Source organism: Toxorhynchites rutilus, chromosome 1, assembly GCF_029784135.1.
Source record: "Toxorhynchites rutilus septentrionalis strain SRP chromosome 1, ASM2978413v1, whole genome shotgun sequence".
Taxonomy (NCBI): Eukaryota; Metazoa; Arthropoda; class Insecta; order Diptera; family Culicidae; genus Toxorhynchites; species Toxorhynchites rutilus.
In genome coordinates, this window is record NC_073744.1 from 138,976,602 (window position 1) to 139,000,308 (window position 23,707).

Below are 23,707 nucleotides of genomic sequence, written 5' to 3' on the forward strand. Positions count from 1 at the left end.
ATTATTTTATTCGATATAAAAAATTGTTATAGAGTGCCGGGATCGATTGACGCAAAAATTTCGTCAATCCATCATGGAATGACTGATCAATAAGCGTTTGAAATTGGTCAATTTTCACGATGTGCTCGATTTTCGATTTTCAATTTGTACCCCAATATGTTCCCGAAAGACGTAATCCTACGTCAAAAAATAAATGCAAGTGTTTTACTGTTTCAGTATCGGCACCATAAACACCATTCACAATTTCAGCGGCCTGGCTAGCATTTTCGCATTTATAAAAGAAAAAGTGTAAAATACCCAGGCTAAGGCTATAAAATATGTTATTTTCAGTTTGGTACATATTTTCATATTATACCCTCATTCTTCATCCCTGCATCGTTCAATGTGAATTTTTCATTGATAGACCGGAAACAAATATAGTTCCTTTTGGATAGAATTCTGTTGGCATTTGGTGGAGAGCCCACGTGCAGCAATCATCTGTTGGAATATTATTTTTATAATCTTCACGGTTTCTACTTCGTTGACCACTAAATTCTTCGTCATATCACTCAATTCAATCAACTATAATTGTGACCAATTGAGACCAACTAAATTGACTCCAAAGTAACAACGAATCCATCCAAACTCCGGAACAAATCAAGTCTACAGCTCTCCGAACTTGTTTCATTTCCACGCAAAATTTTATTCTATCATAGCATTTTATTCCAGATGTGCTTCGGGAGCGATGTTGATGATAATGATGATGACGATGATTCGTCTATTTCGAGCTAAAAGTTCGCTTAGACAACCCCCTCTTCCGCCCTTCCCGGTACACCCAATGCCCGGACCAATGGACCAATTCAAACGGCCCGCCGCGTAATTGGTCCATCAAATAAGTCAATAGATATTAACTGAAACGGTTATAAAGCGAGGCGCCCGATACAAATCGTGCGGAATCCGAAACTCCCGACGCTGCTACTCTTCGGCCACCAGTTTATAGATGATCCCGAGATAAACCCGGGGGTCGAGCGAGAGGCAGCAGCTTTTAAGGAAGAATTTGTTTTCCTTCTCTCTCCGGGACCACTTTTTCACTTCATTGTTATTAATTGAACAGAATCCATCTCGTTCTGGGTTCCTCCGTTGACCACCTTCTCCGTAGAAGTTCCACCCGATCGATGGATTGGGTATGAAATAAATGGCCTCTACTCTTTGAACTATTTGTTGCGATGCCTTCGAGATAGCTTTTACTGATAAATCTATCTTTCTTTGTTGCGAGCCGAATCCAGGCATCTCTCGGGGAGAGAAAAATTAGAGAGGTTGTTTCGCCAATTTGAAGTTTTTTCTTAATCGTTCAATACATGACGATTTGGGGAAACTCAGTGATCTGAAAATAGTTTGTTTGAATTATGTAATTCAAAAATAATATTACAGGAGCTCTATCCCAATCGCGGTTACGTTCTGTGCAACAACAACCTCTCGATGCGAATAAAAAAAATCACACAACAATAGATCTTCATCCAGCCAAATATGTTCCACCGGATATGTATCGGATATCCGAGAGCTCTCCAATGACACATATAGCTCTCGTCGGCAGCCAAATAAATAACCCATCGGAAGTTTACAAAAAGATACACCCCGAGAGTGGCTATCATCGGGGGTGACAAGCGGATAAAAAATGGCACTTCATACGATTCCGGCTGTTTGTCAGCGGGTAGTTTTTTTTGCGCCTCTCATTTTTCCGAACCCTCTTCTTCGGGCGGATGATGACAACGCGTTGCGAGGTGAGGAATGTGATCTGGTCTAACCAGGACATTGTCGATGAATATAATAGCAATAAAAAAATAACAGCCGAGAGAGTGGGAAACATGCCGTCCAACTCCGACGATCCCTCGATGCGGAGGGAGATAGAGCGCTGCGAGTGGATGTGTTTCCGTCGCTGATTTATTTTTTTCTGTGAGTCCTGCACGGACAATAAGTGCAGTTGTTTGCTTTATTTTTGCTACATTATTCATTCGTTTCTATGCGAGGATGAGTTTTATTGGTCTTCATTTGCATTGTGCCACTCGCTACACCAATGAATCAATTGTACGCAGGGAGCAGATTTCAGCGATTAGATCCCACAACAAAACAAAGGGTGAGATGTTGGAAAAGACAGTTCAATATATTTTTTGAGTCAAACAAGCGAGGTTATATACGAGACCCAAAATTGAAGTTCAAAACAGCCCCTGTTGATTAGGATCATTTATAGAAAACTAGCTGACCCGGCAAACTTCGTCCCGCCCAAAATTTGTTTTTTATTATCAATACCTTCAAACATTCACGTTTTCTTACTAAGCGCAAGTTCACGAGTCCAATCGCAGAACTGTTCATTGATTGATCTTCTAATCGACCACGTTGAATTTACCTTTTACTAACAAAATCCTAGTACTTCTACCAAAACTCATCATTATAATATCAGATTATTTTCAGACACAATTCTCGTTCAATATTCTTCAATCACTTGCAAATAACATGTTTTTCCGTTACATGGAATAAATGTTTGATACAGAAAACATGATAGAATAATGACTGACCACTTCCCTCTTCTCCCCTTAGAGAGGGGGAGGAGTTTTTTCCCAATAGTGACGTTTCGTGCCCCCTATAATCTTCACATGGCAAATTTGGCTCCATTTGCTTGATTAGTTTTCGAGTTATGCAGAAATTTGTTTTTCACTTGTATGGCAGCCCCCCTTTAGAGAAAGGGTGGAGTGTCTAACCACCATAGAAACATATATTGCACCCTAAAACCTCCATATGCCTAATTTGGTTACATTTGCTTGATGAATTCTCGAGTAATGTAGAAATTTATGTTTCGTTTGTATGACAGCCTCCCCTTAGAGAGGGGGGAGGAGTATCTAACCACCATAGAAACATTTATTGTACCCTAAAACCTCCATGTGCCTAATTTGGTTTCATTTGCTTGATTAATTCTCGAGTAATGTAGAAATTTGTGTTTCGTTTGTATGACAGCCTCCCCCCCCCCTTTAGAGAGGAAGGAGGGGTCTCAATCTATCACGAAAACCTTCCCCTGCCCCAAAAACCATTCTCCCTGATTTTTCAAAATAAATAGTTGGCAACTCTGGTTGTATTTGATTGAATCACCCGTACGAATTGTTGATTTTATGCATTGTCAAATAGATAACTGTGATGGGGGAACGAAAATGAATTTGTCTCGAGCTGCACCGGGTCTAGCACGAGATACAAATAGCATAAGGACACAAATCTCGTGTTTTTTGAGGGCAACAATGAATCATGATTCACCTATCTTCAGCTGCTTTTACAAAACCATGCTCACCTATCGGTTTTGTTTTCAGGACCGACAAAAGTTTCTACTAACTTTTTTTTGAAAATTTCGATGTATTCTAAGATAATATCCGAGGTAATCAATTTCCGGGAGGAGCGTCTCGTTCGCACCTTGCCTTAAAAAATGCAAATTTGAAAAACTAAACTAAACACTCTTGAAAAGGCCCCTTGGAAAATCTCCCTGCCGTCCGTTAGCTAGCTGGATTACTGCTAAAATGTGAATGACTTATCGGTGGAATTTCCCGAACGATAAATTATTTTCATGAATTTGAGTATTGTTTCCAGGCGTCAAAGTGCAGCGCATTTTAAATCGAATGTAAAGAAGTTGTATAGCGGTGAGAGTAGCATTCCTCGGTGGAAAATAGATGGTGAATTTATTGCTATGCGGAACGTTGGTGCTCCTGACTCGTTGAAAGTATTCATTCATCGGCCCTTGTTGATGCTTCCAAATGTTTGTATTGGAGATATTTGTTTTTGCATTTCTATGTTTATTTCTCAATGATAACAATTTCGTTGATCTACGTTAAAAATACGGTCATGTCTTGGACATCATCATTTTTCATAAATTTTGTTTTGCAGCCCGCATCATTATGACTAACACGTGTTTGTGTGTGTCTGTTTTATTTTTTTTCATTCCGTTTTTATTGTCTTTATTATTTATTCATCGTTTGACATCAAGGTCTTTATGAACTAAGGTTCATAATAAATTGAAAAGGACACACGGAAATAAAACGTTGACGAAATGAACAAGTTGACAAATCAAAATCAAACAAACTGTATGCTACATGAAGACGTCTACAAATAAAATTAATGTAGGATTGTGTGAGCTACATTGTGTACTCCTGCGTGTAGCTTGAATAATTTTCCTAGATAGCAGAACGAGGGTCTCCGTAGCCTCAACGGTTGCGCGTTCGCTTATTAAGCGAATGACCGTGGGTTCAATCCCATGACTCTCCATTGATTGATCTTCTAATATGCCTTTTTCAAGGCTAGAAGCGAATGAACTTCTTAGTTTAAAGCCTCTATAATAGAAAAAATCAATCAATTAGATCGCAGAACTCGTTCAAGTGCATATATGTGCATGCGACCCAGTAGCTCAGAATTGTCAATTCCAGCCTATTAGAATTCTTCAACATAAAAAAGAAGAAGATTTTTTGATTGGTGAGGTGTGTTCTCAAAGAAATTTGTGTCCAAGACCGCATTGTTGACGCAGGACTACGAAATTATTATATTCAATTCGCTTGTTCACCACTTTGACTGGAGGATTGGTGTTGGTGCCGCTGTGTTTGTATGAGAAACCATTTTTAATTACTATAATAGTTTGGTTGGGTGAACATCGGGGCTTTGTCATCCGCGCATTTTATGAAAAAACAATCGGTCAGTGATTCCAAAACATAGAGGCTTCAGTCGACATTCTGACATTCCCTGCTCAGAATCGGTTTCTTTTGCATGAAACAATTTGAACGAGGTTCACTCGTGAGACTGCCACAGGAAGCACAATTTTATGGGGCACAATTGGAAGGCATATGAGTAGAAAAACACTTTTATTTCAAGTTCTATTTCTAAAAAAATCATATTAACTCTGAGGACAAATGAACAGTCCTAAAAGGCTTTTTGAATTCCTCTGTATGCGTTTTTCATGAAGAATTATGAGGATCACTTTCTCCGAGTGGGGTGGCAAACAAGCACAACTTTCGGTATTGGGTGGCTACCAATCCAAGGGTATCCAAATCTATACACTCCAAAGGTAACAGTGTACAGATTTTGAACCGATTCTGCATTTGGGTCTGATCCAGCGCGTCGGATGTTAAAATGTCGACAAAAGGCTTTCGTTTGTTTTCGATAAGGATTTTTTTTTCGATTCTCCGAAATGATTTTACTCTTGAACTTTGTACCAGGCAAAATCGGTGTGTGTCATCTGAGAAATTGCTTACCGCTAGTTGGAGCGAGAATAAGTACAATAAGTTATAAACAGGCGAGGTTAATTTGCAATATCTCTTCTCTCCTCTCTTCTGTTCGCTCTCTGCATTTGGAGTTCGAGCGAGCGTTTTACACACGTCTTATTCGCAGTGGTAAATAAAAAGTATACCTCACGACTCCACTCGTTCCTCGATATAAAAAGCACAGGCTAGTATGCACATAAATTCACAAAACAAATGTATGGAAAAATGGGAAAAATTTAAACCATTTATGAATAAGGGAATCTCAAAGAATTTCCAACTCAATTGGTATGCACATCGCTGTCCGTTCATTCGTCAACATCCTTTAGCAGCAATCATAGTTATTAACGTTAATACTATTCCATAAAAATTTGACATGTTTTTTTTTATCTGGCACCCTTACTGTGGGAGGTAATCTTGACGTTGCTAGTTGATTCAGATGAAATATCAGAGGCTAGACTTCTTGAAACTGTTGCAAATCATTGTGGGCAAATATTTTCAGAAAATAAAAACAAATTTGTAGGACTGTAGGGAATTTGAGATGCTTATTTGATCATTTGGGCAACAGAAAATCAATGGTAAAAACGCTATGATAATTGTCAAACAAAACTTTGATCTGAATATTTGTTGATTTTGTTATTATAAAATTTGCAATAATCATAATCTTCCTCGCAAGTCTTGCCAGCATTCGAATATTACTTTGTTATAGGGAGCTAAGCGGGTAAAGAATGTTTGATTGATAGGATTTATTCTCGGTTTTATTCACTCAATAAAATTCTTCAAAAAATATTGAATTATAAATATATTTCTTTTTGGGTTTCGTGTCCCGTTTTTATTCCTGAACTTTTTGGTCAGCCTTTACAGACATCAAACGATTTAAACAGTTTGTTTCAAGAACAAATACATCTATTCACGTATCAATGAAACAATATGCAAGAATAAAAGAAAACAACATCCAAAAAAGGTGAAGATAAGAAATACAAAAACTTCTAGTCATCAAAAATAAAAAAAACTCAAAAGTTTACACAGAACCGGGACAAATGAAAACTTTATTTATTCCAAAATCACTAAAAAGGGAAATAATAACACAAAAACGGTTAAGATGGAAACAATTGATAAATTTAATTTCTCCAGAAATGAATCAAAAACAGACTAAACTAAACGATTATGTTTCGCTTTACACAATAAAAAAAATAACATTTCACTGCACTGCGATCGCGACAGAGAAAAGTGATTTTGCCTCAAAACGTGCGGTCCTTAGTATGTTAACACAAATCCAAATCTTTATTGTTGCTTCTCAGCTTTTCAATCGATGTTATTTAACATCAATTTGACCACAAATGGAACAGCTTTGATCTGTGGCTCCACGAATTGTATGTTTAAAGACATTGCATCTTGTTGTAACAATATCATCAAAAGTATGTACAATTATACCTCACAAGTGAAATTTTATAATCGCTGTGTCCGGCCCAGTAGGTGAATGTATTTTACTCCTCTGGAAATCAAACCTTATTCGGTCACATCCAGAGCTGCCAAAGATACATGTTGTTTGACATTGTGCTCGTAAAACACGATATAATACAGAGTACATACCGTTTTGTCTCAAATTCCGAACACTTAAGCTTTGATGGCCATTAAACAGTGTCTCATTACTCAAAATGATACTTTTTCGCGAAATTAATTTGATTTTTGGATACAATAGAGCCTTCTTTTTCATTTGATTTCACAAAAATTGATTTACAAATATATTTTCATGGTGAAAAACTAAAAATTACATTAATCACATTTGTCTCAAATTCCAAACACCATTTATGTCACTGATTCATATTCTGCACACTTTTGTCTCAAATTCCGAATAGCCAAAATACATTTGTTTTAAAAATTCATAACTTTCGAACTACTAGACCGATTCAGTTGATCGATATATCAAATTATAGCGAATGAGCTAATCTTTTACTCGAAATGAAATTGGATTTTGTTTTCGTAATTATCGATTGTGTTCTTATTTTCTAGTTTACATGGTTTCGGGACCATGGACACTATACATTTTTACATTTTTTCTTGAAAGCTTAGTATTTTTACTTAACATATCCAAAAATCAGAAGTGTGTTTTTTTAATCGTTTTTGAGTTATTATTTTTCAAAGTTAACATGATTTAGTCTTCGTTCGATATTCCTATGCGATTAGATCTGTGCGAATAGGATTCCTTTTTTTGCAAATTATTTTTTTTTCAAAGAAGACACGCTCATTGACTACAATTTAATATGTCGATTATCCAAATCTGTTAGGTAGTTCAAAAGTTATGAATTTTTGAAAAACCTCATTTTTGGAAGAAAAAAAAGGGGAACATGATTTTTAGACCATCGATTAATTTTGAAAAAATATAATTCAAAATAAAAAAAAACACAATTCTGATTTTGGACATGTTATGTGAACAAGAAAAAAGCTTTAAGCTTTCAAGAAAAAAATATAATAAAATATAGCGCCATTAGTCCCGAGACCATGAAACTATAAAAAATAAATACGTATTATGAAAATAAAATTCAAATTTTTCAAATTTGTAGATGTAGTATTTTCTCAAAAAAGACCAGCTAACTGGTTTAATTTGATATGTCGATCATCTGAATCGGTCCAGTAGTTCAAAAGTTATGGTTTTTTGAAAATGAAAAAGTCATTTATGAAAAAACCCTAAAATGGTAATGGTCACCCTAACAAAAAAATAAAAAATACGGTTCTGATATTTTGCGATGAACAACAAAACTACCACTTTTCACGGAATTCGGAGAACCACTATATCGGGTTGGCATGGAATGGCTGTATAATCGAAGCAGTATATAATCGAGTTCGACCTGTCACTACAGGACAGGTTCAGAAAATCAATTTTACTCTCTTATTGTTGCTCCAGAATTTGATTGTCCTTATACCTCAATTTGTGAACTATCGCTGTATTTGCCCGAAAAATATTGTGTTCTAATATTTCTTTTCGGAATTCGATTCATGCGTCGAAACTTGATACAAACTATGAACACTACTTTAATGCTAATTTTAATACAGATTTCTGCATAAAAGATTTTTTTAACAATTTATAGCAGATTCGTAGCGAGATTCTTACCGAACGAACATATAAACAGCAATTAAAATAGTTTTAACTACAAAAATTTAAAAATTCACGATGTTTGTTTTCTACGGAATTTGCTAATGCAAACATTTTATCATTGGTTTTGACTGCCACTTTTTTGCAAATGCTCAATATTATAAATTATAGGCTGTATCGATACCTGTAAATGATGTGAAAATGTAGCCTAAAACCCAAAAAATTTCAAGACTCTCATTATTCAACTATTTATAACATTAAAGTTCAGTAAATTTACATTTAAAATGAAGTGTTCGGAATTTGAATCAAGTTTCTATGTATGATTCAAATTCCGAACACTACTTCAATACTAAATTTTAATGAATATTTCTGCATAAAATATCATTTATTTCATCTTTTTTAGCACTGCATCTCATCTTTTCTAGCACTTAACATGAAAAAAGCAACCAAAAAATTGAAAGAACTACAAAAACTAAAAAATTAACGCTACCTGTTTTTATGCATTTTATCTCTGGTTTTGACTGTCACTTTTTTGCAAATGTTTAATATTTTAAATTATAGGCTATATCAATGCCTGTAAATGATGTTGAAAATGTAGCTTATACCTCAAAGAATATCAGGGCTTTCATTATTTAATTATTTATAACATTAAAGTGTAGTAAATTTACATTTAAAAATGAAGTGTTCGGAATTTGAGACTGTTCGGAATATGAGACAAAACGGTATTACAAAACATCTTTCCAATCCCCCCAGACACAGAGTACTACATTCTTCGGGTGAAGATCTGCTTTTGGGGTAGCTAATGCATTGCTAATGCGTTTGCATTGCGTTTAATAAGCAAGTCGTAGATGGAGATGCGATCCATCAAATGTGGGGCAAATTGTAGCCGAAATTTACGTGATCAAGCTTCACCAGATGCTCATGAACAGTGAGTTCTTAATTCAATTCAATTCACGTGTTTTTTATGGGCACGAACTTTCCGGACAACCCAATAACATATACCTCATAATGTACTGTGAAATAATGTGTCTCTAGTTCGTAGGGTAGATGTATTCATAATAAGGTTCATTTTATTCTACGGGTACAAGAATAGAATTTGTACCCGTTTTCTCAATAACACACTGTTGATACCTGTGTCTAGAAAACGTGTTGGTTACTCTCCAGTATCAGTTTGAAGTCCACGAAGGAAGCAAGTGTTACGTCCTGTACTATTTTGAAATTTGTAAAAATATTTCACCAAACACGTAGCAAAAAAGTTATACGGACCGCTATGGATCGATCCCCGAAGTTACCTCAGGCTGGATGTGGATTCTACGGTGCCGTAGCACAGAATAACCAATTTTGTATACGATACGCAACGTTGAACAAACCCAAGGAACCTTCGGTAGGCAAAACGGCTGAGTCACCCGTGGCATCACTACCCACCGCAGGGGCAGCATACTTCCGGAGAGATTTACGGCAGTAGCTGGCCCAAGAAACGTCGATACAGGTTTCACGCGGCAACCAGATCCCTTCTACATAGTAAAGACTAACCGAGAGAAGTGACCGAAAGTAGGAAAAAAACAAAACCAATAGCTGATCCTTTGAAAATGTTAACGTTAATTTTAACGTAAATTTTATAATGAATGAGCAGTATTAAGCATAAACCTGTTTTCAAGTTGTCAATATTTTTTCATTCGAGCCTCGGAATGGACAACTCAGTATACTCGAATGTGCATCTTTCTATTTTTCTGAGAATTTAGTTGACGCTTAATTACTAACAAAAATATTCACAGACAGAACAAAGAAACAGAACAAAGAGATGTGCAATTTCTTAGAAAATGACACAATTTATTTGTGTTCGAAAAACAGCAATTGATTGTTTCAGCAAAAAAGGAGCGTGTTAATATAGTCTTAGGATATGAATGACTATCAGAATAAACATATAAAATATATAATTGACAAATACGAAATGATGCAAAAGTTCCTAATTTTTACAAGTTCTAATATTATAGCTGTGAACAAAAGTGCAAAATGGAGGAAATAAAAATGTTTTATTGATAAATCTATTGTGAGTACATAATCAATTATGTTTATTGTTCCATGAGCATCGTTACATAACTACCCATTCATCGTATTTTACCCTAACCAGAAACAATAAGTTGAAACGTCGCTGACAACAACGCCAATTTCTGAGAATCTCATATATTGTCGTAATATTGTGAGATTGTAGGTCAGTTTAATTCTTTGAAAATACTTCGGTGTCGCATGATAGAAAAAATACATAGGGGTAGTGGGGGCAAAGTGATCACCTGCTTGGAAACCTGCTAAGGAATTCATCGTGAAATTTAGTTTATTCAATCTGATGTATTGGACAAATCATCAGTTTAGACGACTGTTCACATATTCTAGGAGGGGTGAACACATATTTTGTTTAATCTCAGCGATTAATTAGCATAGAAATTACATTGATGTTGGGGGGCAAAGTGGTCATAGGTGAATAACGACTTACAATGTTCTGTTCACTAAAGCCACTCTAACTTTCGTTATTTAGGCTCTAGTTTTATATTTAAATAAAACGCTTCGAATTATATCTATATATGTAAGTCAACATAATAATTTAGTACAACTCACACACAACACATACACTTACCTTTTGGAAGCTGCAATCCTTGATGCGTAAGTCGAAGAATCTAGAATTTGCTACTTGGCATGAGTCATAGAAAAAATCTGCCATTTCCTGGTTGACCTCGGTGCTGAAAACATGCACTATAACCATCAAGATCATTCAGTTTAGTAGTGACAGAATAATAGATATCGATCATCAAAAAGATTGAAGGAATCAGGTAATAAGAACCAGCGAACACTTCGGCCAGTTTATTCAGACCGAATAGGATCAGCATCCTAGCATAGCCAGTAGCCAGACATCTATTTTGTTAATAGGATCCGTTAACTTTCCCGCTAAGAAAGCCGTTGAAAGTGTGCTCATTTCATGGCACAGCATCCAATTAAGCCCAGTGAGCTTAAGTCTCTGTAACCGTGAACTACAGGATTAACCATCTCTTCGAGTGGATCAGTACCAGCACAGCCACGAGATTCCGTTTGATCACACTAGAGAACGCATCAGAATCAGCAGCAGCCGGCCGGCCATCACACCACACTTCCAAACACAGGCACAAAATTTAATATTTACCTGTTTTGCATTGAGTGATAGTGAGCCTTTGATACGCGAAATCACCTCAAACACGAGGAAAGCCGACCCTGAGAGCATACAGCCTCAAGCTCGTGCTAGCTACAATAAAAGAGGCCTTGAGTGCCCAAACTCAATAATCCCCGAGGCTTAGACCAGGGATTGAGGTTAGAGGGAGGTCCGTCTGACCCCGCGAGAGTAATAGGATGCATGAGAAAATTTAAATTGAGACTCTAAATAAATAGGCCAAGCTTATTTCATACATGTACCTACTATATCAAATATTATTTGAACAAATTTGGACGAAAAAACGCATAAATCAATCCCATTTAGCTTGATATGTGCGTGTGACCACTTTGCCCCCACTAGGTGGCCACTTTACCTCCAAGCAAAAAAAAAAGTTCGATTTTCACCTTTTTTTTTCTAATGATAAAAAGTTTACTACTTTAATTTTTATAGTAAAAGCCGTTTGCTATCTTGAACAACAATGAGTTGAACTATAATATTCTTCGAGAAACGGGAATTGAAGCGGTGTGTGGACGCTGGAAATGGGCATATTCCATAGGGTGACCACTATGCCCCCACTTCCCCTACAACAACCCATACACTATCAATAGTAATGACATTACTCGATCAGAATCAACTTAAAGCAGTATTCTAGTCTAGAAATTTGAGAAAATCATTTTTTTCTTCATATTTCTGTAGTTTAGGCATTCAAGAATATACCCTAGAAAGGACTTATCGAAAATCCTATTATTTACCGAGTTGTAGCCAGTTTAGTGATGCGGTATCTAACCTGGTACGGCCATAACAATGAACTTCAAACGCGTTTTTCTCGAAACTAATTTTTTCAAACTGCCGTATACGATATCTCAAGTTCTACTGAACCGATTCTTGTCGAATTTGTATGGATACAATCTGCAGGCATCTCTCTATCGCATGAACCTCAAAAAACGATATTTTCAAAATTTCACTATTTAAAAAAAAACGGAGAACGTCAAAAAAACGTTTTAAACCGCGGCCGCCATTTTGTCAAAAAAGATGTTTCTGACTTGTCCGAGGTTAATGCGAGAGCAACATCGTTACTGATTCAGAATCTGTTCGATTTTTTGCTTCATATAACCAGAAGGGCTGGAATCGTGTACGCCATGGCACAACTTTATTTGAACCCTTTCACTTCATCAGCTCTTAACTATTCTAGTTATGAATATTTTTTCTCCGTTCTATTTTTGTTTTATTATTAAAAGGTAGATGAACAAATAATGATATAATGGATGGTAAAAAAATGGGTGGGTTATATCTATGATATAACCGCGAGGATGACGTGGGACTACCTTTGCTCAGCTTTGCTTTGTATTGATGAAATTTTTTATTGAATGAAACAATTTCCGAATTCAATTGAATTCGATATATTTGCTTTGTGAGTAAAGAGATTGAATAAATGTCATGTAAGGTCAATTCATGAATTGTGATAGATTATGTTCTTCGTTACAAGTAAATTTAATGACAGTCCTTTTGCGTTTGGTATGACAAAATATGTGAACGGAAGAATTATCAAACGAATATTTTATTTTACATTTCCCTCTTTCCCTTTGCAACTCTCAAGTGTACGTACTTCTCGAACCGCGAATTTGCTTGATTTGATGGATTTCAGGCACTCAGTTTCAACTTTGATATAGCAAAAACTTGTTAGTCAGAACGATGCTCTCACTAGTCTGAAACACTTCAAACTTCGTAAAACATATTGCAATGAGAAGTGGCGATATGATAACTATAGTGCGATTGTCGAGCTCGACGCAGACACATTTTTTAAAGTTATGAATGTTGGGAAATTGAACTGCGGTTGGAATCGTTATCGTGTTTTAGATGGGCTTCAGGTCACTAGGTGTTACAAGTGTTGTGGGTTTAATCACAAGATGGCCGACTGCAAGGCAGAAATTGTGACTTGCCCTATATGCAGTGGAAACCATCAAGTTAAAGAGTGTAAATCTCGTACAGAAAAATGCGCTAACTGCGAAAAAATACGAGTAGAACGAAAGCTAAATATTGACGTCGAGCACTCTGCCTGGAGTAGCGAATGCCCGGTTTACATCAGCCAGCGAGACAGACGTAACAAGATGGTTGATTACTCTACATAGCAACTAACTTTCTACGTATCGTCGCCTCATCATCTCGAAGGAACACCGTTATCCGACCCGGGACGTAGAGCACAAAGCAGTAAGGAAGCCTCTGAATCACCTTGCTCAGTCGTGCCAACTACCTTCGAACAGCCACCGTACCTTCGCTCTTGTCCTTCAAGTCGTCCCGGCCCTGAGTATAGCGTTGACGAAGAGGTCTTCCGAACTGTCTTTCATGGCAAGTATTTGCTTGGTAATGGTAATTCTTGTCCTGATGTACATTCACCCAGCAGGACTGCGAAACAGAAAACAGATGTCACCTCAGATTCGTCTCTTCATCTTGGAAGAACACCATCATCCGACCCGGGACGCTCGACACAAAGCAGTAAGGAAGTCCCTGAATCACCTTGCTCAGTCGTGCCAATTATCTTCGAACAGCCACAGTACCTTCGCTCTTATTCTTCAAGTCGTCCCGGCCCTGAGTATAGTGTTGACGAAGGGGTCTTCCGAACTGTTTTCCATGGCAAGTATTCACTTGGTAATGGTAATTCTCGTCCTGATGTACATTCACCCAGTAGGACTGCGAAACAAAAAACAGATGTCACCTCTGATTCTTCTCATCATCTTGAAAGAACACCGTTATCCGACCCGGGACGCTCAACACAAAGCAGTAAGGAAGCCCCTGACTCACCTTGCTCAGTCGTGCCAACTATCTTCGAACAGCCACAGTACCTTCACTCTTGTCCTTCAAGTCGTCCCGGCCCTGAGTATAGTGTTGACGAAGGGGTCTTCCGATCTGCCTCCCATGGCAAGTACTCCATAAGGAACGGCAAACCTTGTTCTGATGTCTACTCACCCCACAGGAATGAGCAACAACAGAGAAATGGCAGTCCTGATTCCTCGGATATCTTAATTTACTACCAAAACGTTGGTGGTATCAACAGCTCTCTCGTAGAGTACCAATTGGCTCTGAGTGATGGCTCCTACGACATTTACGTCTTTTCCGAAACCTGGCTCAATGGAAACACTGCATCAAGTCAGCTGTTCGACAACTCTTACTCCGTCTACAGGCAGGATCGTTCGTCGCTGAATAGTAACAAACGCACGGGAGGTGGTGTATTGTTGGCTGTTCACTCAAGGATCAAATCCCGTACGCTCAATCCTCCGAGTTGCTCGACGGTAGAGCATCTGTGGATCGCTATTACCACTTTGAACGCTACACTTTACTTGTGCGTATTTTACATGCCTCCTGATAGGGTAAACGATGGACCTTTGATCAACCAACATCTTGACTCTCTCTATTGGGTTGTTTCACAACTAGAACCGAGAGACAACATTATGATCCTGGGCGACTTCAACTTGAGCTCAATCTCTTGGCATCATAACTCGCATGGTTTTCTCTACCCGGTTTCTTCTCAATCCTCGATCTGCTTGACATCACAAGAACTGCTTGATTCCTATTGCACCGCTGGACTGAGGCAAATGATAGGAATCAAAAATGAAAACGATCGCATACTTGATCTGTGCTTCGTCAACGAAGAACTATGTGAGCACTGCACAGTCATGCAAGGACCATCACCACTTGTTAAAATAGTGCGACATCATCCTCCTATACTGGTGAATCTCAATTTGAAACCTTTCCGACAATTTCACGATGCTTCTGAAAGTGTTTCGTACGATTTCAGTAAAACTGATTTTACCGCGATGAACAATTTCCTCGCACAAATCGAGTGGATAGATGTATTTCAAGGCTGTGACGCTAACCTCGCTGCATCGATCATGTCGAGTATTCTGCTGTATGCAATCGATCAGTTTGTTCCATTGAAGATGAAACGTGAGGATACCAAGCCTGCCTGGTCAAATAGTGCCCTGAAGTATCTTAAAAGAGTGAAGCAGTCTGCTTTAAGACAGTTCAGCAAGCACCGTACGGACTCAACAAGAGCGAAATATCTAAAGACGAATGCTGAGTATAAACAGCTCAATAATCGTCTCTTCAGTGCTTATCAAGACCGTCTGCAGAGACGCCTTAAGGTAAATCCTAAAGGATTTTGGCATTACGTCAAAGACCAACGTAAGGAATCCGGTCTACCATCTACGTTGACCAACGGTTTATTGGAAGCTGATACGACTACCGACATCGCTGACCTGTTTCGCTCTCAGTTCAGTAATGTGTTTGTCAATGAACACATCGATCCGCAGGATGTTGCTGCTTCTACCAGAAACGTACCTCGACTTCTTGCTTCTGAGCTGGATTTTGTTATCACTGACGACATGGTAATTGCAGCAACTAAGAACATGAAAACCTCCACAGGATGTGGTCCGGACGGCATTCCATCACTCGTCTTGAAAGGTTGTGTAGACACACTTGCGTCACCTCTAGCGACACTGTTCAATCTGTCCTTATCTTCCGGTGTATTCCCGAGATGCTGGAAAGAGTCGTATGTTTTTCCAGTATATAAGAAAGGATGCAAACGGAGCGTTTCGAACTATCGAGGTATTGCTGCATTATGTGCTTCAGGCGTTAATGCAAAAGTGTTCACAGTATATCTCATTGGAACAACACGGATTTATGCCTAAGCGTTCCACGACCACTAACTTGACGTGCTTCACCTCGTTCGTGATACATCAAATTGAGAATGGACTACAAGTAGACGCTATCTACACCGACTTATCCGCAGCGTTTGATAAGATGAATCATCGAATAGCAGTAGCTAAATTCAAACAAACAAACTTGGAATGAGTAACCAAATGGTCATCTGGATCCGATCGTATCTCACTGGTCGTAGCATGGCAGTCAAAATTGGAGATCATGTTTCATCACCGTTTCCGGTTTGGTCTGGTGTTCCGCAGGGCAGTCACCTAGGACCATTTTTGTTCCTGCTGTACATGAACGATGTCAACTTCACTATGAAATGTCTGAAACTCTCGTATGCCGATGGCCTGAAGCTCTACTACGTGATACAGCAACCGCGAGACGCATTATTCCTGCAACAACAATTGGAAGCTTTTGCCGAATGGTGTCTAACGAACCGTATGTCGCTTAACGTGTCGAAGTGCTCCGTTATTTCATTCGGGCGTAAACACACACTCTTCTGCTTTGACTACACATTGGCAGGCGTACAACTCAAACGCGAATCAATAGTCAAGGACTTGGGGATTCTGATCGACGCTAAAATGAGTTTCAAAGATCACGTCACATATGCTGTATCTAAAGCCACTTCGCAATTGGGGTTTCTTTTTCGCTTTGCCAAAAAATTTAAGGACGTTTACTGCCTAAAAGCCTTATATTGTTCAATTGTGCGTCCTATCCTGGAATACTCATCCATTGCTTGGTCACCGCACTACCAAAATGGAACACAACGCATTGAATCTGTTCAAAGGAAATTCATCAGGTTTGCACTTCGTCACCTCAGCTGGAGGGATCCTTTGAATTTGCCAAGCTACACAAGCCGGTGTAAGCTCATCAACCTGGAACAATTGGCCGCGAGACGCAAGGTAACGAAAGCATGCTTCGTTGCAAATCTTTTGCAGGGCAATATCGATTGTCCTATACTGCTCAGTAGGCTGCACATTAACACCCGTCGTCGTCATCTACGATCACACTCATTTTTTATCATACCTCATGCTAGAACGAACTATGGCCTACATGAACCAGTGCGGAGTATGTGTCGTGTTTTCAATAAGTGTTACTTTGTGTTTGATTTCAATGTATCACAAGAATCGAATAAGCGCGAATTTAGACGATTTTTTTGTTAGCTTACGGTGTTGTCAGTTTTAAAATTTGTGTTGTTAGTTTAAGTTAGTTTAAGTACTAATGTCATTGGGGTGGAAATCATCTGTTGGCAAATACAAAGAAATACAAATATACACGTCGAACGCACATTGTTTAATCAATAGGCGTTATCGCAGCAAATAGTTATCAACATTTTGCCTGATCATCAAATGGTATGCGTAGAAATTCAGTTAGCAGAAGATATGAAGGCATATCCTTCAATGCAATCTTGAATAAACAAGCCAAAGCTTTGTGTTCGTACTCGCTTTTGTAATCCGTGTTAGGAAAACACTTTTCGGAGTGCAAAAAAATGAGTGGGTTATATATATATGATATAACCGCAAGGTTTACGTGGGACTACCTTAGCGTAACAATCATTCGTTTGTATTGATTAAATTTTCGATTGAATGAAACAATTCCCAAATTTGATTGAATTCAATATATTTGCTTTGTGAGTAAAAATATTGTATAATTCCATATAAGGTCAATTCATGCATTGTGATAGATTATGTTCTTTGTTACAAGTAAATTTAATGACAGTCCTTTTACGTTTAGTATGATGTCTAGGACAAATTATGGGAACGGATGAATTATCAAACGATTATTTTATTTTACGTTTCCTTTTGAAGTTTGCATCTCTCAAGTGTACGTATTTCTTGAACCGCGAATTTACTTGATTTGATGAACTTCAGACACTCAGTTTCGATTTTGACATGTACATTGAACGCATATTGTTTAATCAGTAGGCGTTATCGTAGCAAACGCATATCCTTCAATGTAATCTTGAATAACCGAGCCAAAGCGTTGTGTTCGTACCTGCTTTTGTAATCTGTGTTAGGAAAACACTTTTCGGAGTGCAAAAAAAAAAAACATGCGAGTGCAGAAGTACCCCCGGAAGAACGTTTTAAGGAAACATATTCTAGTTTGCACAAAGGGAAGCGAGTACAAAAGTACTCGCAGTTTGCATTTATTTGCTGAGCCCATTTCCCCAGATATCTTGGTTTGAAGTCTGTGTTAAGGAAACACATTTCAGTCGGAACAAAAATGCCCCCGACTTACATGTATATGCAATGCCAATTTCCCTAAGCTCCATGTATTTGAAGTCTGTGTTAGGGAAACACATTTCAGTCGGAACAAAAATACCCCCGACTTTCATGTATTTGCAATGCCGATCTCTCCAACGCTGCTTGGGTTTGAAGTCTGTGTTAGGGAACTCATTTCGGTGAGAAAAAAAGTCCCCATACTTTCATGTATTTGCAATGCCGATTTCCCCAAGGCTGCTTGGTATTGATGGCTGTGTTAGGGAAACCGTAGGTCGGGCCAATCAAAATGAGGCAGTTAGGGCGTTTAGATAACGCTTAACATTTTACAATTATTCATTTGTTTGGCTAATGAAAAATAACATTTTATCAATAGCGATAGAAGCGTAGAAATATTCCCTATCAAATGATGCAAACATCTTTCCGATCCAGTAAGAAATGTTCGAGTTATAAGCATTCGGAATCTTTCATTTTTTCCTGCATGTTCTGTGTTTAGGTTTTCATCTCACCCCCCATATACTCCGGTTAGACGTAGTCCCACGTCAAAAAACATACGGGTGCAGAAGTACCCCTGGCTTGCATGAATCAACCACTTCAACTTCTACTTTTTATACAGTGAATTTGAAAGTTCATTCGCCTTTAATGTCTGCACGATTTGACAAGTTCCTGAGTTTAGCAGACCGTATTAAGGAAACATATTCTGGTCTGCACAAAGGCAAGCGAGTATAAAAGTACTCGCAGTTTGTATTTATTTGCAATGCCAATTTCCCCACGCTCCATGGATTTGAAGTCTGTGTTAGGGAAACACATTTCAGTCGGAACAAAAATACTCCCGACCTACATGAATTTGCAATGGGGCTGATTCTGATGCGCGAATGAGAAGTGACAGCTCGCAAAAATTGTCGCACTCAATTTCCGAAGGCGACTGTGGTGAGATTTTTAGCTTGAATGAACTCTCATGAACACTCATTCAATTCTCGTGGGCGATTGCAATGGAAAAACATGCCATTTTGTGACTTTTGAAGTCGAATCCTCATTTGTTATCGACTAGTACCAGTAATGGTAGCCAAAAATAGGATTAAGCGTTTCCAATGGACTTGAACGATCTCTAATCATTCGCAATCATTCGCATATGTTTAATCAACTTGTGTGAGGCATCCTCGGTGTCATCCTCTAGTGAAAGAGCATCTTCACCAGTAGTTGCGGCTGGAGTATCATCTGTGCTCATAGCTTCGTCCATATCGATTCCAAGACCCAGCTTGACCATAAGATAGATGCGAGATGCGTGCACACCTGGCTCATCCAGTGAGAATCCAGACCACAACAGCGCAGTTTCGGACAGTAGAATTACAAGATGCTTGACAGCTTTATCATTTTTATCAGCTCATTGCCTATGGGTAAAATTCAGCTTTTAAATTTATTCAAATGCGATTATAAATATATCTTACCTTGATGGCTTTTATGTGAGGCGATTATAAAATTAATGTTAACTGCACTGTTATGAAGAATAGTCAACCTTCCACCAAACTTTTAGCGTAATTACAGAATCACCGGACACTAAGTCAAAACACAAATGCGGAATCAAAACACGGATAAGAAATCAAAACAATTGAAATAACATACACTCATATTAATGCAAAGGGACTATGCAAAAACAGATTTGAAAATATACTTTTTTTTATCTTCTTATCCCAGTGATATTATTTTTCATCGATTATAATAAGAGGAAAACATTTATAAAGGTGAACGAAATTATTTCCTGTACATATTTGTAACAAGGAATGAAAATTTTTAAAATAAAAAAATATATATATTCATAAAACACATTAAATACATAGAGCCTTTGCAAAAACACAAGCTTTGACATATATCTCAATGAACACTGCACCATTTGTTATTCATTGGGTATTTTACTCCAAAATGAACCTCTCACGTCAGGGCAATCACCTTCGGCGATACGGTGACTTGGGTCATGTGACTTTGAGGAGTTCATTCCATTCGCGCAGGAGAATCAGGCCCAATGCCAATTCCCCCAGACACCTTGGTTCTGAAGTCTGTGTTAGGGAAACACGTTTCAGTCGGAACAAAAATACCCCAGACATTCATGTATTTGCAATGCCGATCTCTCCAACACTGCTTGGTTTTAAAGTATGTGTTAGGGAACACATTTCTGTGAGAACTAAAGTGCCCATACTTTCATGTATTTGCTATGCCGGTTTCCCCAAGGCTGCTTGATTATGATGGCTGTGTTGGGGAAAGTGTAAATCCAGCCAATCAAATCGAGGCAGTTAGGGCGTTTATGAAGGTTAACATTTTACAGTTATTCAATTGTTTATCTAATGAAAAATAACATTTTAATAATTGCGATAGATGCGTAGAAATATTCCCTATTAATTGATGCAAACATCTTTCCGATCCAGTAAGAAATGTTCGAGTTATAAGCATTCGAAATCTTTCATTTTTTCCTGCATGTTCTGTGTTTAGTTTTGCATTTTACCCCCCATATACTCTAGTTAGACGTAGTCCCACGTCAAAATATTCTTTGTTTCATTTTTACGGAACTTGAAAAAACGTCCGAAATTCGTGTCTCTACACTAGAATACCCCCTTAATTATATCGCCAGGGCATTGAGTTTTTCAAGTTATTTTCAAAGAGTGTCCGAAATATGATTCAGAACGGTACAAGATATAGAAGAAATTGTGGTTTCAGAGATGTCACTTGAAGACCTCTCAAGAAAACATAAAGATTTAACTTTGTTTGATTTTAACTGATCTAGCGCGCTCCTGCTGCTCAAAACGTTTTGGACTGGTAAGTCGCTCACAATGTGAATTTTGAGCCAAAGGAGAAGAACTCACCAAATCCTCCGAAGTTTCGGCTATCTGAAAAAAATTGTGCTATCATGAAACTCTTCGTAAGCATCCAAAAATTATTGAAAACGAGTTGAAGTTAAGGAAAGTTTGGATGGATATCATTGAGAATTAAATAAAATTTGTCCTACAAAATTTGATGTGAAGAATGATTAAGAATGGGAGAGGAAAAATAAATAATTAAAGATAAATTGAATGGAAGTATTACTTATTATAAATCCTGTATTTCATGAATGTTTCTATAGAATCCGATTAAAGGTATTTGGGGAGAAAGTTTGTGTGTTTACATTTTTTTATCGAATCTAACCTTCATTCCGTGAACGTGGTTTGGTTTGGTGACATGACACTCGAAAAAATCTATTATTATTCCTCGAAATTAATGACTCTGGAAACACTCGCTCTGCACAAGCGGAGCGGATAGCGTTCCCACGCTCCAATTGGCAAATACACAGTTTTCGATTGAATTCTCTCGCCTCGTCGGGAAGCACTCTAGCTTCATTGCTGCGCTGGTGGTCCGCAGCATCAACCATTTCCGGGACAACAAACAAACTTGCCATTCCCACCACCACCCCCCGAACTGATTAAATCCGATCCCGTTTTTCCCGTATTGCTCCAACTGCGCGGAGGGAGCTCACTGTCACAACGTTAACCATAAATTACACACATTTAACGACTTTTTCTCGCGGCGAAAGGCGGCGATGTATGATGTTGGGATGTAGTTTTTCGCCGTCGTTGTTATTTTTTTTTTTCATTCGATGGTCGCTCTGAGATGACGGATTATGATATTTCCGTTCGCGTTTCATCGACACCTGGGGGGAGTTTACGAAGAAGTGGGTAAAAAGAAATGATTCATGGTTTAACCAGATTTCACATCGTTTGAGTTTTCTCCAGAAATAAACATAAATTTATTGCTTGTCAAAGAAAGTGGAATAGTTCTTGTCAACATTTGTGTTTTCCTGATGCGAAGTGAGTAATCAGCAGAATTACACCCACTCGTAGCGACAGGTGATTGAGACTGCAGCGCCAATTTTTGCTATCAAATTTTGTGTAATAATCGCACTTGACCACCGAAAAATTAGGACTTACAAAGCACTTGATAATCACCTCTCCTGCTTATTATTTTGCTTCACATGCAGAGCTGTGAAGAGGTCGGTCTTTAGCCTAATCCAATAATTACACCTGAATGAAAAACGATCGCATCCTTTCCGTTAAGTTGGTACCCACTTGACGAAAAGGATGCCAGGGCGCATTATGTGTGATTACGAGACACTTGAGAAAAGTTCCTCCACCTACTCAAAGAAGCCCTAATTGCTCTTCTCCTCTTTCACCTTCTCTCGTTGCGATGCGATACACAAACTCTCAGGTGGGGTTATCTCACCAAAAAACAGTGGTCCATACAAATACCGGTGCGAGAAGGCGGCGGCAATCTCGTTTGAATCTGGGTACTTGCTGCTCCGCTGCTCACAATGCACAATGGTTGACGCGAAGCTACAGATATAATAGGGAAGACACTCATTATTGGCGCGTATCGGGGGGAAGAAAATTTCCCAAGTCAGCAACACCGATTGATCGGATAATGATCGCCGATTCACTGCACCAATAGCGCCCAACAATGGCTGTGGAGATGCGCGGAAGGGTTCGGTGCGCGGCGGAGTGGGGAAGTCTTTTCTTGTTTGCTGAGCTTCTTGAAGAGCAGGGTTTCCTAGTTGAAGCGCCGCCGACACACTTCAAATCACGTCAAATCGTCTGGCGGAGAACAAAAGCGACCGTAGTGAGCTTGTTTAGGAGCATGAGTCGATACATTTTGGATGCTGCGGACCGATCTAGGAGGATTTGCGTTGGATGCATGAGCGGGTTTCCGGGACGAACGGAGAAGAAGGGAACCTTGTCAGCGAAAACTCTAGTTAGTGCGGCGTTGTCAGGATAATATAACGAACGTAGGACCCGACTTCGGTAGAACCATTCATAAACCATTAATAAAAATAGTAATGATTAAGCTTGGGTGCAGTAAGATTGATCAAAGTGCGATTGAAGCGCTGGAACTATTATTTTAATAACTCTTTCAAAACCTATGTAATATTTCATCATTGGAAAAATATGAACTATTCGTAGAACATCTTATACTTTTCATAAACCCGAGTTTTCGACGAGGTTAAGTCACCAAATGTACTCTGCAAAATTTTTACGTTTCGGTACAGAAAAAATTGTTTGGTACAAAAAATTTCGCACGTTGTCTTTGGTAAATAGAATTATCCATATCAAAAATGGCCGAGCAAAAAAAGTTAAGTTGTTCATAATTTTTTTTTGTCCCCTTCATTTATTTTAGACTCATTAGCATTTTAGCTATCACAGAGCCGAATTTTAATCGTGTACATGTCACATGTTTA

The 23,707-nt window shown here is 38.4% G+C and overlaps 1 protein-coding gene across 1 annotated transcript; it reads left to right on the forward strand.

Annotated features, from left to right (window-relative positions):
- The first annotated feature begins 9,625 nt into the window (after window positions 1-9,625).
- On the forward strand, window positions 9,626-23,000 carry LOC129761480 (uncharacterized). The gene is made up of 4 exons (XM_055759201.1): window positions 9,626-9,816; window positions 14,505-15,915; window positions 16,492-16,672; window positions 22,924-23,000. The coding sequence occupies exons 1-4, from the start codon at window positions 9,626-9,628 to the stop codon at window positions 22,998-23,000; spliced, it is 1,860 nt and encodes a 619-aa protein (XP_055615176.1).
- Window positions 23,001-23,707: the final 707 nt, after the last annotated feature.